This window comes from Salvelinus alpinus, chromosome 29 (genome assembly GCF_045679555.1).
Source record: "Salvelinus alpinus chromosome 29, SLU_Salpinus.1, whole genome shotgun sequence".
Taxonomy (NCBI): domain Eukaryota; kingdom Metazoa; phylum Chordata; class Actinopteri; order Salmoniformes; family Salmonidae; genus Salvelinus; species Salvelinus alpinus.
Window position 1 is genome coordinate 43,232,572 of NC_092114.1, and position 17,072 is coordinate 43,249,643.

The following is a 17,072-nucleotide window of genomic DNA, read 5'->3' on the forward strand; positions in this document are numbered from 1 at the left end:
TTCACGTTGACCCCCTGAGCTTAATACTTAAACTCTGCATCATTGAATCTGTCCTCTCCTGCCCCCCCTCGCTCTCTTTTTTTTATTTTATCTAGCCGCAAAATCCCTTCATAATTTTCCCTGTTTATCTAAATGCACTCCCAAAATATATTGTAGCATGTACCTTATCAAAATAAAGGAATATACTTGTTTACTTAAGGACGCAACTCATAAAGGTATATATTTATTGTACAATTTAATGCAAAATAATTTACACAAAAGTGGGTTTCAAATCGTGATTTTTACATGATCAGGGCAAATATTATACTGTCCTACAATAACATATTATTTAAAGCGGAATGAATAAGCTTTTCTGTGTCCCTGTCTTATAATCGTAGAACCTTGGTTTTGATATACTGACACAGACAAAGGGAGGCAGTGGTGCAGTGATTCCTCCTGGAGCGTAGGGGGCGGTGTGTGGAGTTTGTCAGCTTTTCAGACACTAACAGCTTGACATACGCCGCACCATAGGTCAGTAAAAGTTGGAGTGCTTTGGCCTGCAAAAAGAGATATGTTTGGATAGCATGAACAACAAGAGAGCCTTAATAATACTATATTGAACACACTAGTGTGTAGGTAGGCAATATCTTAGACAGTGGTGGCTGGAGCTCATCCTCCAGATTTCTCTCTCCACCAGCCTCCACTGATCTGGAATACCATTTGTTCAACATATTGCACGATAGAAAAACCATTTAGTGAGCAGTCCAAATTATAACATTGCAAGTATTATTGAAAGCAGTTTCTCTAACTAACCTGAGCTGGTAGTATTTGGTCCGGTACCAAACTGTAGTTAGTGGTGAGTTTGGTGTCCTCCCTCTGGCTGGTTGAGGTACTGTGTCCAGTCTCCTCATCGTTCATCAAGAGAGGCCTTTCCTCATCAGAACTTTCATTGACACTTGACCCCCCCGCCACAGGATCAAAGGTCATGACCTCTGTCACCAGGACAAGGTGGGACATTCTCTTATTAAGTATTTTCTAGGGAGGGAGTGAAAAGTGAGGATAGCCCATGAGATTGCATTGCCTGCTACTGCTACACAGAACCACTGAATGGTGGTCATCATTACACATCACAAGATTGCCTTACTTGACAATTGAAGGGCTATATACACCATCTAAAACCCTCTGATAGGCCTAAATCACAATCTATAATACTCAGTCTCCTGTTGTCAATTTCCAGTTTAATTTCAATTTGCCTTATACAATTCCTTTTAACAGTACACAGAGATTTGTCAATATCAATCTACTGTAAAACTTCAATTAAATGCAGTCTCAAATAGCCGACTGTCCCTTTCAATAGCCGGGAGACGGCAAACATTTCAGCAAATGAACGCCTGTTTCAAATAAACGCTGGGTGTAAATGTTTATGAGGTTACCATGAATTGTTTACGAGGTTTAATGTTCGATTAATTACATTAAATAATTCAGTAATGACTCGAAAAACAATGTCAATCATCCGTTTCTAGCACCAGTAAGAAACTGCTAGCCATTGACTGCTAACAGCTGAGTACTGCTAGCCATTGACTGCTAACAGCTGAGTACTGCTAGCCATTGACTGCTAACAGCTGAGTACTGCTAGCCATTGACTGCTAACAGCTGAGTACTGCTAGCTAACTGGTAAGCACAAAAACAGTCAACAATTTTGGGAGTACAGGGCCCGGTTGCATAAAATATCTTAAGCGTTTTCCTTAAGGGTTTACATGAAGGAATACTTTCCCCTTACATAAGGGAATTGTTTAAGGGCATTGCTTAGAGCCCACCAATTATTTCCTTAGGTATAGGCATAGGGGTTTTACGGTAGTTTGAAGGCACGTATGGCAGAAAGAGTATCTGATTACCATGGAGATGGCCTGATTCACTGACTAAGCTTCTCATGAAAGGAATCGCTTTCATTTGTGAGATAGAAAAATAGAACTTCAAGACAGAATACCCTAATTGTTTCAAAAGATAATAAACCAAGTTTCTTGGAGTTACTTTTTTCTTAACTTGTTTATACTACTTTCTAGTACGTCAAGCTAGCTTACAGAGTAGCTATAGCTAACTAGCCAGCTAGCTTTGTAGAGATGGATTGTGCATCTTCCATTGTTTAGCTAAGTAGCTAACGTTAGCTGGTTGATGTTTTCCATCTGTAACCACAGCAGACGAAAGCAACATTCACCTCCACAAATGCTGTTTACATTGACATCCATACTGAATGAAGAAGTTAAGGGACCTCATGGGTACTCTTAACTTTTTCACTTAAAATGTTTTGTGCAACTGACTTAAAGTTTTGGAAACTTTAAGGAAAACTTAAGGTGTTTTATGCAACCGGGCCCAGACCCTTAGAAATGGTCAGATCGCCCTCTAGTGGTGAAATAACTGCCGAAAATGCACAGTCAGGAGAAAAATCTGTCAAGGAAGCATTTTTTTTAAGGGGGGATAGAGGCATACTAAGACAAAATGAACTTGACAGTGTGCAAATGCTAACACATTAGTGCAGGCAATGAAGAAATTGATTACAATGCTGGAATTAAACAATTATCTATGCAAATGAGCAAAAGCTGTGTGCTTCAAATAGAATCTTGTCTCTAATAAGCGCTTGTTGTGATCAATGATTTAAGCAAAAAAACGCCAGGGCTACTAATCAAAGTTCTACGCTATGCATATTATATCCCATTGCCTTCCCGAAACAGCATGGACAGAAAAGCCTTGGCAAAGAGAACGCAGACACAAATCAATAGACTCAGAACGAACATGGTGACATCGTGATGTACCTACCTGGGCCTCGTCTCTGACAAAGAGCATCTCCTCTAGAGTTTCAGTCAGTGCCCTCAAGCAGTGGGCCGTATCCCAGTACACAATGAACAGCTGAGAGGGTAAGAGCGAGAGAGAGACAGATAAAGAATGACAGAGAGAGACAAAAAGATACACAAAGACAGTAAGATGGACAGACAGATAATGTAACGGGGACATTTTAAATGACTGAAGTTGGGATCAACACAATGTTGAGCATATTTAGAGTTTCTGTAATACATCATTTCCAGGGTTCCATTTGTGACACTCAAGGTGCAGGTTGATGGTCACTAGACTTGTTATGGATTATTCTCATATCTGTTGATAGTGATTGATGCCAGACTGGAGGTACAAGGACCGAGGACACTGATTATTCACTTTTGTATTGATGGCATTCTGTGGCCACTGTGGTTCTGTAGCAGCTGGCAAAGTCGCTGCCTTTTCGTTTTGACTTTGTACGTGTCAGAACATTTGGTGCGGTCTGATTAGGATATAAAGGGCCTGTCCCAGAGGCCAGTCCGACATTTTCTCTGCTTCTGTGCTGGGTGGTGTCTCCCTGTTGCAACTTACAATGAACCAGATAGATTTTTGATTGACTTTGTCTGTGGCTGCTCTTTTGTCCCCCTGGAAATTCCTATTACAATGAAACTACACAATCATATCAGTACATCGACATATAACTTCATAATTGATCGTTCGAGGGATCCGGTTACAGATTCATACCACAACAAACAGGCATTTAGAAGTAACCTCAATTACAAGAACGGGAGAGTGATGAAAAGGTTTGACACAAAATGTCTGCCCTCTCGGACTGAGCTGCCTATATGTGCAGGTTAACGCAGCCTACCTGTAGACTTCCAGTACAGTTCTGCACCCAGTCGGCCACGCCTACAAGCAGCTTATGTTGGCTCAGCCTCTCATTCACCTGGATGAGTCGCACGTCAATGTTGATGTTTATCTGTAGGACGACCATTAAACATTACAGGTGCATCTACATCTAACGTTTCAGGCTCTTCAAACTGGTTGCAGGCTCTAGCCCAATATCTCTATATAATTCAGACATGGAAATCAAGGGTGTTTAATAACGAACCATATTGGTTTCAAAGTGTCTGTGAACGTTTTGCTTCAACCCTCTTGAGTGTGACATAGCTACATAGTGTATTTATTTGCTTCCACAAGCAGATGCATTCCTATTAATATCTATGCATCATTTATGTTGCTACCGCAACTCACTAATAGCGCTGCGATTAAAGATTGGATGGCGTTTAGAAGTGCGCAAACCATTAAGGTTCTTAAGCGCTCTCAGACTGAAAAACAGATGGAACACCCACCTCCTTGTTACTATAGTGGAGGATGACAATGATGGCTGTGGTGAGGAAGATGGAGACCAGACTGACAGACAGGCAGAGGACCCAGTAGTCAGTGACTGAGAGATAGAGGTGAAGAGTGGAGAACACAGCACACCATATCACCACATATAGAATCTGGAGGGGAGATAAAAGAAAATGATACATATAAACTAAACATGCAAAGAACAAGCACTAACTCTGAACAGATACCGGACACGTTAGTAAAAAATCTCCTGATGGCGTATGAGATTAACTGACACGGGACACTATAGTGTGAATAATGTAAAAGATGTAAAAAATAACAGATACAATGGACCCTTGAGTTATGAATCAATACTTTGAGGGACCCTACCGGTGCCATGATGAAGTGGAAGAGAGAAGAGTTAAAGAACAGGTATCTCCTGACTGAGGGCACGTCCAGTGCTATTTCCAGAGGCGTCTCAAAGTCTGCTACAGGAATCTACAGTGGAGAAATCAAACAGTGAACACATGGCAATAATGTATGCTATATGTAATTTTCCATGCAATGGCTTTCGTACTTCACCAAAACACATTCCACATAAACAAAATAAGGGGAAAAAGATAAGAGGGGGAAAAGTGCTTTGTGCTTTGATCTGGGTGGTCAAAAGGTTGTAAAAGTGTGTGTGTCACACTGGTATAAAGGATTTGGAGACAGGCGCAGGAATACACAAAAAGGGTTTTTAATATACCCAAAACAAACACGTATACAAAAACACTGGGCTGTACCCAAACAAAAGAGCGAGGGTAAACCTTGTTGAACGACACGGGACCCGTAATACACAATATATAAAGCACGCAGTATAACCGCTGCACCACCGCATAGGTACTCACACCACCAGCAGACATGGGAACAATAACTGACAAAGACAGAGGGAACAGAGGGTACATATATAACATACTAATCAGGGGAAATGGGAACCAGGTGTGTGTAATCAGACAAGACAGTCCGGGGTTGATGATAATGAATCCCGTCAGTAGACCTCCGGAACTGGTAAGCTGTGCTCCAAAGGCAGCAGCACTACAGCCATTCCACACAAGTGGGTATTGCCACGTAACAATGTGTTTTTACCGTGATTGTCAAGTTGTCAAGTTTTGTGTGCCACAGAGCTTCTTGACAGAATGAAAAGACAGCTGATGCAAGCACACAAACCTTTTGTAGTTATATGTACAATCCATAAACAATGATTTAAGCAACTTTTATTTTCAATATAAGGTGTTTATTTAATATTGGGGAAAAAAGGGTTTCTTCTCTCCTAAGACAGCCAGGGACAGCACCTCCATCTTGACGGATGACTGACTAGCAGAGACGCTCAGCGCAGACAAAGGCGTAACCCTCGCTGCATTCCTTATCAATCCACAGCGTTTGATAGTTTGTATTTACACAGTTTTGAGCCTTTCCACCATCAGGGTCTGATTTAAACCAGTCGGTAAAGTCCACCTTGGACCCGTCAGTCCACATCCACCTCCCCTCCTTAACGACGTCAGACAACCCGATCCAGGTGTAGAACTCCGCAGGGTCAAACATCTTGATTAGAATTTTGATGAACTGGTGTTCTGCCTCACTGTGCACAGAGGCCAAGTTCGCTCCCTGAGTCACACAGTAGGACTCAGCGTCTGCCCAGTCCAGTCGTGTGGCAACATACTTATAGCAGCGTCCGTTAAAGTCATACCAGCCCATGGTGCAGGATTTTCGGGATAGCTCTTTAACCTGGTCAGGAGTGTCGTGTTCAGCATCCAAAGCAAGACTGAGGAGAGAGATAACACAGAAGAACACAAACATGGTTCTAGTTGGGCTGGTAGGCAGGTAGGTATGCTGGGCTGAAGTGGGTCCTGTCCTTTTATCTGATTTACAGAGGGAAGGTGTGGCTGGTAGGCATCATGTCATAGGTGGATCATGTACAGACGTGGCACATTCACTATCTCAGAGTAAATATTAGGCCTATATAAATAAACCTCAACCTATACTGCGTCTGTTTAATCTGTAGAACAAAAAACTAACTCTAAAAGAAGAAACGAAATAAGGAAATCAAAAAGTATAAGAACGTTATTTCTCACTTCCCTAATTAATTATGGCTGAGATCCCGTTAACGGGATCGACTTGACAACAGCCAGTGAAAGTGCAGGGCGCCAAATTCAAACAACATAAATCTCATAATTAAAATTCCTCAAACATACAAGTATTTTACACCATTTTAAAGATAAACTTGTTGTAAATCCAGCCACAGTGTCCGATTTCAAAAAGGCTTTACGACGAAAGCACACCAAACGATTATGTTAGGTCAGTACCTAGTCACAGAAAAATACAGCCATTTTTCCAGCCAGAGAGAAGTCACAAAAAGCAGAAATAGAAATCAAATGAATCACTAACCTTGGATGATCTTCATCAGATGACACACATAGGACTTCATGTATGTTTTGTTCGATAAAATTCATATTTATATCCAAAACTCTTAGTGAATATTGGAGCGTTATGTTCAGTAATGTTTTGCCTCCAAAACATCCGGTGATTTTGCAGAGAGCCACATCAATTTACAGAAATACTCATCATAAATCTTGATGAAAATACAAGTGTTATGCATGGAACTTTAGATAAACTTCTCCTTAATCTGAGTACAGCGCTCAGAGCCCAAACAAGCCATTCAGATATCCGCCATGTTGTGGAGTCAACAGAAGTCAGAAATAGTATTATAAATATTCACTTACCTTTGATGATCTTCATCAGAATGCACTCCCAGGAATCCCAGTTCCACAATAAATGTTTGTTTTGTTCGATAACGTCCATAATTTATGTCCAAATACCTCCTTTTTGTTCGCGCGTTTAGTTCCAAAATCCAAATTGATGACGCGCAGGTCAGACGAAAGTAAAAAAATTCCATTACAGTTCGTAGAAACATGTCAAACGATGTATAGAATCAATCTTTAGGATGTTTTTAACATAAATCTTCAATAATGTTTCAACCAGAGAATTCCTTTGTCTTCAGAAATGAGATGGAACGCTGAGCGCTGTCATGGGAGCGCGCATGATCAGCTCATGCCAGACACCTGACTCAAAGAGCTCTCCTTCCCTCATTCTTCACAGTAGAAGCATCAAACAAGGTTCTAAAGACTGTTGACATCTAGTGGAAGCCCTAGGAAGTGCAATATGACCCCAAAGACACTGTATATTGGTAGGCAGACCTACAAACCTCAGATTTCCCACTTCCTGGTTGGATTTTTTCTCAGGTTTTTGCCTGCCATATGAGTTCTGTTATACTCACAGACATCATTCAAACAGTTTAAGAAACGTCAGAGTGTTTTCTATCCAAATCTACTAATACTATGCATATCTTAGCTTCTGGGACTGAGTAGCAGGCAGTTTACTCTGGGCACCTTATTCATCCAAGCTACTCAATACTGCCCCCAGCCATAAGAAGTTAAGGTCTGTGTGAATAAGCTGTGCTCCAAAAGGTCTGATGCTGCACGACCGAAGGTAATCGCCTTGTTCCGCCCCAGTCCCACCCCGCTGGACACCTTCCCTTCTCCATTCATCATTGAGCGTTGGTTGTTTAGCTATCGTGAAGAGGTGTCCAGAGAGTTTGGCAACATAGCTACTCCGCTCCAAATGCATCACTACAGCCATTCTAGATAAGGGGGTATTGCCACAACCCAGTGGTCATATCAACTCTGCAGCTGTGTTCTTCTCAAAATTTCTGTTCCAAGTTTTGGTACAGGGCTTTTTGACACAAACAAAATACACCCTGGATGGGATGTTTTAGCCAACAACTTAGACTTTTGAGGTAACATTTTCAACATTAACTGCTGTTCAGTTGTCATTCCAATGAATGATATATACAGATTTTTAAAGAACATAACTTAGAAATGCCTCATGAGCTTAGTACACCGGTCTTACCCCATCATAACCCAAAATACAGTGCCTTGAAAAGTATTCATCCCCCTTGGCATTTTTCCTATTTTGTTGCATTACAACCTGTAATTTAAATAGCTTTTTATTTGGATTTCATGTAATGGACATACACAAAATAGTCCAAATTGGTGAAGTGAAATGAAAAAAATTACTTGTTTCTAAAGATTCTAAAAAATAAAAAACGGAAAAGTGGTGCATGCATACAGTATGTATTCACCCCCTTTGCTATGACGCCCCTAAATAAGATCTGGTGCAACCAATTACCTTCAGAAGTCACATAATTTGTAAATAAAGTCCACCTGTGTGCAATCTAAGTGTCACATGATCTGTCACATGATCCCAGTATATATACACCTGTTCTGAAGGCCCCAGAGTCTGCAACACCACTAAGCAAGCGGCACCATGAAGACCAAGGAGCTCTTCAAACAGGTTAGGGACAAAGTTGTGGAGAAGTACAGATCAGGGTTGGGTTATAAAAAAATATCAGAAACTTTGAACATCCCACAGAGCACCATTAAATCCATTATAAAAAATTGTAAAGAATATGGCACCACAACAAACCTCCCCAGTCCGGAGCCTCCAGCGACGGTCCCCAGTCCGGGGCCCGCAACGAGGGTCCCCAGTCCGGAGCCTCCAGCGACGGTTCCCAGTCCGGGGCCCGCAACGAGGGTGCCTAGATCCATGGCACGAAGCCTCCAGTGATGATCCATGGCAAGAAGCCTCCAGTGATGATCCATGGCAAGAAGCCTCCACCAAAACTCACGGGCCAGGCAAAGAGGGCATTAATCAGAGAGGCAACAAAGAGACCAAAGATAACCCTGAAGGAGCTGCAAAGCTCCACAGCAGAGATTGTAGTATATGTCCATAGGACCACTTTAAGCTGTACACTCCACAGAGCTGGGTTTTACGGAAGAGTGGCCAGAAAAAGCCATTGCTTAAAGAAAAAAATAAGCATACACGTTTGGTGTTCGCCAAAAGGCACGTGGGAGACTCCCCAAACATATGGAAGAAGGTACTCTGGTCAGATGAGAAATTTAGCTTTTTGGCCATCAAAGAAAACGTTATGTCTGGCGCAAACCCAACACCTCTCATCACTCCGAGAACACCATCCTCACAGTGAAGCATGGTGGTGGCAGAATCATGCTGTGGGGATGTTTTTCATCGTCAGGGACTGGGAAACTGGTCAGAATAGAAGGAATGATGGATGGCGCGAAATACAGGGAAATTCTTGAGGGAAACCTGTTTCAGTCTTCCAGAGATTTGAGACTGGGATGGAGGTTCACCTTCCAGCAGGACAATGGCCCTAAGCATACTGCTAAAGCAACACTTGAGTGGTTTAAGGGGAAACATTTAATTGTCTTGAAATGACCTAGTCAAAGCCCAGACCTCAATCCAATTGAGAGTCTGTGGTATGACTTAAAGATTGCTGTACACAAGTGGAACCCATCCAACTTGAAGGAGCTGGAGCAGTTTTGCCTTGAAGAATGGGCAAAAATCCCAGTGGCTAGATGTGCCAAGCTTATAGAGACATACCCCAAGAGACTTGCATCTGTAATTGCTGCAAAAGGAGTCTCTACAAAGTATTCCAGCGATGGTCACCGGTCCGGATCCCCCTGCGACGGTACCCAGTCCGGAGCCCCCAGCGATGGCCTCCAGTCCGGAGCCCCCAGCGACGGGCGCCAGTCCGGAGCCCCCAGCGACGGGCTCCAGTCCGGAGCCTCCAGCGACGGGCTCCAGTCCGGAGCCTCCAGCGACGGTCCCCAGTCCGGAGCCTCCAGCGACGGTCCCCAGTCCGGAGCCTCCAGCGACGGTCCCCAGTCCGGGGCCCGCAACGAGGGTCCCCAGTCCGGAGCCTCCAGCGACGGTTCCCAGTCCGGGGCCCGCAACGAGGGTGCCTAGATCCATGGCACGAAGCCTCCAGTGATGATCCATGGCAAGAAGCCTCCAGTGATGATCCATGGCACGAAGCCTCCAGTGATGATCCATGGCACGAAGCCTCCAGTGATGATCCATGGCAAGAAGCCTCCAGTGATGATCCATGGCAAGAAGCCTCCAGTGATGATCCATGGCATGAAGCCTCCAGTGATCATCCATGGCAAGAGGCCTCCAGTGATGATCCATGGCACGAAGCCTCCAGTGAGGAGTCATGGCACGAAGCATCCAGCGACAGTCCCCTGTCCGGAGCCTCCAGCAACGGTCTCAGGAGGCGACGGTCTACAGTCCGTCGCGGTCCGGATCCTCCTGCGACGGGTCCCCGGCACGGAGCCTCCAGCGACGGTCTCCGGTCCGGAGCCTCCAGCGATGGTCTCCGGTCCGGAGCCTCCAGCGACGGTTCCCAGTCCGGGGCCCGCAACGAGGGTCCCCAGTCCGGAGCCTCCAGCGACGGTTCCCAGTCCGGGGCCCGCAACGAGGGTGCCCAGTCCAGGGCCCGCAACGAGGGTGCCCAGTCCGGGACCCGCAACGAGGGTGCCCAGTCCCGGGCCCGCAACGAGGGTGCCCATTCCGGGGCCCGCAACGAGGGTCCCCAGTCCGGGGTCGGCGACGAGGGTCCCCGCACCAGAGGAGCCACCAAAGTGGGGTGAGCCAGTGGTGGAGCGGGGTCTGCATCCCGCACCTGAGCCGCCACCGCGGATAGATGCCCACCCAGATCCTCCCCTATAAGTTCAGGTTTTGCGGCCGGAGTCTGCACCGTTGGGGGGGTACTGTCACACCCTGACCGTAGAGAGCTTTTTTTATGTCTCTATTTGGTTTGGTCAGGGTGTGATTTGGGGTGGGCATTCTATGTTCTTTAGTTCTATTATTTGTATTTCTATGTTTTGGCCGGGTATGGTTCTCAATCAGGAACAGCTGTCTATCATTGTCTCTGATTGGGAACCATACTTAGGTAGCCCTTTTCCCTCCTTTCTGTGTGGGAAGTTAACTTTGTTTGTGGCACATAGCCCTTAAGCTTCACGGTTGTTTTGTATTGTTTATTGTTTTTGTCGGTGTCATTGGGAGGGTGAATTGTTTTGCACGCTCAAGTTCTGTTTTTTTTGTCTTATTTCTTGTTTGTTTCACAATAAAAAATATTTTGCATCTTCAAAGTGGTAGGCATGTTGTGTAAATCAAATGATACAAACCCCCAAAACATCTATTTTAATTCCAGGTTGTAAGGCAACAAAATAGGAAAAATGCCAAGGGGGGGTGAATACTTTCGCAAGCCACTGTGTAAGGATAGGCTGGGATGTGAATACGGAAACATTGCTTTTGCCAGTGCCAGCAGTATACCACCCTGCATCCCACTGCTAGCTTGGCTCTGAAGCTAAGCAGGGTTGGTCCTAGATGGAAGACCAGATGCCGCTGGAAATTGTGTTGGAGGTGGAGTAGGATGCACTCTATCCTCTAGTCTGAATACAATACCCCAGGGCAGTGATTGGGGACATTGCCCTGTGTAAGGTGCAGTCTTCTGGACGGAATGCTAAACGGGTGTCCTAACACTCTGTGGTTATTAAAAATCCCATGGCACTTATTGTAAGAGTAGGGGTGTTAACCCCGGTGTCCTGGCTAAATTTCCAATCTGGCCCTCATACCATCATGGCCACCTAATCATTCCCCGGATTCAATTGGCTCATTCATCCCCTTTAGCTAGTCCCCAGGTCATTGCTGGAAATGAGAATGTGTTTTCAGTCAAATTACCTGGTCAAATAAATCAAATAAAAGGTTCATAGCTGAAAAGGAGCGATCAGATTGAATCCCGGCCTCACTCATGGTTTATGTTTTGCTGTCATTTAAGACCTATAGCTTCAAAATATGTTTAACTATCATGTTGATCTCATGGAATGTCAGTCATTGCATGCAAAGCTTTATCTATGAATACGAGCGCTTTGCATTTCTCCAGCCCTATTCCTCAGCTTAGCAAATCAAGTGTGTGGGGTACAATTTGCTGTCTCATAAATTCAGGATAGTGGCATTAGCACGGGTCTTGTTTTTCTTCATGAAAGCTTTTTAGATTGATGACATAACAGTAGGCCTATGTTTTGATGAGACACAAGACAGTCTGAGAGAGGAAGTGAGATAGCGAGCTATTCTAGTTTAACCTCCCCACACAAGTGGACAGGCTGCTTGACATAGCGAGGCCCAACGGATGAGAATAAAGAGTGCCAGTGGGCGCCCAGAGAGAGAGAGATGGAGAGAGAAAGCAAGAGTTTTTGTGTGTGTGTGTATGTGTGTGTGCACTGACCTGGAAGCCGTCCCTCTCCAGCAGAGCCCTGCAGAGCGACAGATCAAACTTGGGGCTCAGCATGGAGGAGGTGGGTACTGCCAGCACACACTGACCTGGAGGAGAGAGAGAGGGGGGGGGGGGGTGATAGACAGATGAAGAGAGGGGAGAGTGTTAAGGTTGACAGTAACACATTCTGACAGAGGTTGTAACAGTGATAACAAAGGAGAGTGATTGAGAGAGTCAAAACATAGAGAGAGAATCAAAAAGGTATAGAGGAAAAAGACCATGGGTAAAAGCAGGACATTGTGAAAAGTGTTAGTTTATCCCAAAAACTTGCCAAGAGGCAGAACAAAGAACAAGGAAGAGAAACAAAAACAATGATTTGACAAACAGGATATGCCACATGATAAGACTTTTACCCATAATACAGTTTGATAACTATGTTACTACGCACCATTCCTCCATCGAGATGTTCTTCTGTTTTCTGGCTGGATCTTGGATGATCGTCTTAGGTCAACTTCAACATCACTCTCGTCTGAAGGCACAGAAGTCTTGTCCTCCATCTCATCCATGATGACGAGACCCTGAACGAGCAAAAACAGTGATACAGTTTAATCAAAATCCCCAACCATAATTCAGACGAAGTGAGTAAGAGTGTAGTGAATGGCCAGTGTGATGACTGCCAGTGTGATATACAGTGCAGCAACACAGTTCCATTAGCCTGGTCTCAGATCTGTTTGTGCTCTCTTGTCAACTCCTACAATGACTAGAGGAGACAGCACAAAAATATCTGGGACCAGGCTACAGCTTTGTTGCTCAAGCAGAGAGATGCTTTGGCATGATTATGACACCACTTCCTAGTTCCCATGTATCGTAGACTGTCAGATACAGTGTGTGTGTGTGATGTATACACAGTATTATGAAGTGAGTACTAGCACTACAGCTTGCAAGAAGCACAAGCAGCACATTCCAGTGGCATGCAAAACAAACAAAGACATTGAAATTTAGAAACTTTGACCAAATATTCCCTCAGTAGATAATGTTTTCCTGAGGCATAGCTTAAACTGTAATCTCAGGTATACCAGAACTAAAATCTTGTGTAATGTGGTCGCGTGCGCAGAATCTGTTCACAAGAGATGAATTGTACCGTGACTCTACTGGAGAAAAAATGTCAAAGGGCTGAAGCTGAAGCTCCCTTCGAGAGCCCCCCTCTGAGACTATAACTTTATCTTGCAATGGCATCAAACGCCAGAGTTTAACTTTGGAGAAGTCAGTGTCCTATGTGTCCTATGTTTCGAAAGCAACCAGAAATCACATCACTACTCCTTTCAGAACGGATTACATTGCTCTGCTATGTTATTTCAGCATCTTGGAGAAACCAACAGAATAATTCAACTGTACTGCCAAGGATTTCAGATTCAGCACTTTCAACACAAGTCTAAACAATAAGTTAAGTCGTAGACTGAGTAGACTGTTTTACTGTCATTGTACTTTCCTTTACGATCCAAGTATACTGAACTTAGGTGTAGCGAAAGGCAACTACACTTGTCTTTCAAATGTGAACTTTTCTCTTTTCTCAGGCTACACTCTTCACAGGTTTCTGTTGAAAGTGGTTAAACTGTACCACGGTTATAAGATAGACATACTGCACCTCAATAGGCACTGTCTTCAACGCAGCTACAAAATCTGTGAAAGAGAAATACTGAAAATAGAGAAGAGACTGAGAGAGCAGCTATATTTTTGTTCTTTCTCTCCCTCTCCCATCCTCCCTCTCTCCCTCTGCCGCTTTGTCTCTCTCGTTTGCTTGTTAGAGAGGGAGACACATTTTTTTGCACAAACGCTGTCGGCAAGGTTGATTTCAAGTTGTCTCCTTATCCCTACTGTAGTTCTCTCTCCCCCTCTCCCTCTCCCTCTCCCTCGTTCTATCTTTCTCCCCCTTCTCTCTCTCGTTCTATCTTTCTCCCCCTTCTCTCTCTCATTCTAATTCTCTCCCCCCTCTCCCTCTCCCTCTCCCTCGTTCTATCTTTCTCCCCCTTCTCTCTCTCATTCTATCTTTCTCCCCCTTCTCTCTCTCATTCTAATTCTCTCCCCCTTCTCTCTCTCTCTCGCTCTCTCTCTTTCACTCTCAGGCACACACTCTCTTACTCTCACTTCCTCCCTGCTGTAAGTGAGTTGTGACATCTTGCCAACTTTGAAACAGTTTGTCTCTATACATTTCTGTGCACGTGTTGTGAAGAAAAGTGCATGTCTACAATGTTATGCGAATGAGTGTATGTAGCTGTGTATAACCATGTGATCTGCGTGTGTGTGTGTGTGCGTGTGTGTGTGTGTGTGTGTGTGTGTGTGTGTGTGTGTGTGTGTGTGTGTGTGTGTGTGTGTGTGTGTGTGTGTGTGTGTGTGTGTGTGTGTGTGTGTGTGTGTGTGTGTGTGTGTGTGTGTGTGTGTGTGTGTGTGTGTATCTGTGTATGCAGGTTTAATGACAGAGAATAACAAAATATTTTAAGCAAGAACCATCGCTTCCGCTTGGCTGAGTACTCCCCTCGTGTTTTCTCTTGATCTAGTTCCTTCTGAACTCTAGGTATGGTTTTTAAAGATAAAGTTTAGCAGTGACAGTGAGGTTCTGAACATAAAGGAAGACACATGACTAATAGGAGAACTCACCAGAGACTATTTCATGTAGAGTCTATTACATGATCAAGAGCTTGCTACCCACCCGCATTCAATGTAATACAGTTACAGTGTTACAGTGTGATCCTCTTCCCTTCCAACTACACTGCAATGCCTCTGAAACCAGACTCCCTGTATCACCCTGTATTCTTTAATTTACTACCCACTTAAGCCACCCCCCCCCCCCCCTTCCCCCCGCACAATCTCTAACTCTCTCTCTCTTTCTCTCAATTCAATTTCAATTTAAGGGGTTTATTGGCATGGGAAACTCTCTCTCCCAGCTTGTGACTTAGATCAGCCGGACCACATGACTGGTGGAATGCGGCCTATGCTTCTCAGCCCAGCAAAGAGAATAGAGTGAGTGAGAAAGTGAATGAGAAAATGAGTCCAAATGGGGTATTGTCTACATGCATAACCATATCTGTGTAGGGTCCCGTGTTAATGACATAGCAATGTATCAAAACACAATGACAACAAACTTTCTTTTACAAATGGATATAAGCTGGCAGAGTAGGATCCTACTTGAACTATATGAGGCATCAGTGCACACACACACACACACACACACACACACACACACACACACACACACACACACACACACACACACACACACACACACACACACACACACACACACACACACACACACACACACACACACACACACACACACACAAACAAACTCATACACACTATTCCTTACCTACCTTAGATTGTTGTTGTTCTCCTAGCCGGTGTGGATCTGGATTCCTGGGAGAACAGCAGCTGTTCTCCAGGCTGTCATGACTCTGGTCTGGTGGTCTGCTGCTGGGGGCTGGGACTGTCACACATTAGCATATGCCCCAGAGCCCAGAGGGGCACAGTGAGAGGTCACACACAGGCATGCACGCACACACAAGTCTGCATGGACGGATCATATACGGTCTCGGGGACGAATGTGCACAGGTGCATGCACGCACGCACGCGCACACACACACACACACACATACACAGACACACACACACTTACACAGGCACACACACACTTACACAGGCACGCACACACACGTACACTTGGGCGGATCACATACGGTCTTTGGGACAGATACGCACGTACACACTGACAAATGAGAACAGGCAGAGTGATGTATGTTATTGATTGTAACTTGGTACCATGGAAATCTGTATAATTTTGTGAGACTAACCAGTTGACCTGAAAGAATATTATCTTTATGTAATTCACATGATTTCCAGTGTTCTGTTTGTAATGGTCACTAGACTAGATGCTGTATGTTATGGATTAAACTCATATCTCTTGAAAGGGATTGATGCCAGACTGGAGGTACAAGGACCGAGGACAGACAGATTATTATTGTAGTCTGTGATACACTGTGTAGCAGCTGATGAAGTTACTGCTTTTTGTTTGAGTTCCTACAAGCCTCTCGGGCTGGTGTTTACAGAACATTTAGTGCGGTCTGATTAGAATATAACGGGCATGTCTCCAAGAGGCCAGATAGACATTTTATCTGCTTCTATGCTGGTTGTGGTCTCCCTGTTGCAACTTGTATTAAACTGTATTGATTTAGGATTGACTTTATGTGTGATTTCTCTTCTCTTTTGTTCAATTGGAAATTCCTATTACAATCATCATCATCATCATCCTCATTACCATCATGTGCAATAGGCCTATATATACAAATATAACCAAGGACAACCCTCCTGAAAAAAACAGCATAGACCAGAGCCATATGCATAGAGAGTTCGGCCAGGTTATAGAACGGCCGCCATGTTAATGTCTTTATCCTTGAAATGTTGATGATGTAACAATTTGAGAGCGCCTCTGACAATTCACTATGAAATGACCCACTGTAAACAAGCAAAACAGAGCAGCGAATTGAACAGCCATTTTTATGTATTAGCATTCGGGATAATGTGTTTCCAAGTCTGTACTGTGTTGTGGTGTCAACAAATGTCATTTCTGCTTTCACGGGACATCTTCATAGGTTTTGAAAACTATCGGAAATAAACGTCAACTTAGAGCACAGCACGGAAGCATCAGTTATCCCTTAGCAAAGGCTATGGAGGAGAAAGTGGCACTCTCGGAACGTTCTGACAGAAACCACATTGGCCCAACTCTCTA

The 17,072-nt window shown here is 44.2% G+C and overlaps 1 protein-coding gene across 4 annotated transcripts; it reads right to left on the reverse strand.

Annotated features, from left to right (window-relative positions):
* Positions 1-210: 210 nt before the first annotated feature.
* LOC139558773 (transmembrane protein 268-like) lies at positions 211-15,756 on the reverse strand. 4 transcript variants are annotated; one of them, XM_071374198.1, is made up of 9 exons: positions 15,661-15,756; positions 12,738-12,867; positions 12,302-12,396; positions 4,510-4,617; positions 4,140-4,292; positions 3,656-3,766; positions 2,794-2,883; positions 793-1,014; positions 211-536 (listed from the first exon to the last, which is right to left on the reverse strand). In XM_071374198.1, the coding sequence occupies exons 2-9, from the start codon at positions 12,853-12,855 to the stop codon at positions 366-368; spliced, it is 1,068 nt and encodes a 355-aa protein (XP_071230299.1). In that variant the 5' UTR covers positions 12,856-12,867; positions 15,661-15,756; the 3' UTR covers positions 211-365. The 4 variants fall into 4 exon arrangements, with proteins under 4 accessions (XP_071230299.1, XP_071230300.1, XP_071230298.1 ...); XM_071374199.1 differs by having other exon boundaries at positions 15,657-15,679; XM_071374197.1 differs by lacking the exon at positions 15,661-15,756 and adding an exon at positions 13,935-14,311.
* Between the last annotated feature and the right edge of the window lie 1,316 nt (positions 15,757-17,072).

Bases quoted from the DNA above. Each gene is read 5' to 3' on its own strand.
- LOC139558773 (XM_071374198.1), bottom strand. From the start codon at position 12,855: ATGGATGAGATGGAGGACAAGACTTCTGTGCCTTCAGACGAGAGTGAT. The intron at 4,293-4,509 runs GTAGGGTCCCTC...TCTCCCCTCCAG, and splicing joins TCCACTTCATCATGGCACCG to ATTCTATATGTGGTGATATG. The intron at 2,884-3,655 runs GTAGGCTGCGTT...TTACCCTCTCAG, and splicing joins ACTGTACTGGAAGTCTACAG to CTGTTCATTGTGTACTGGGA.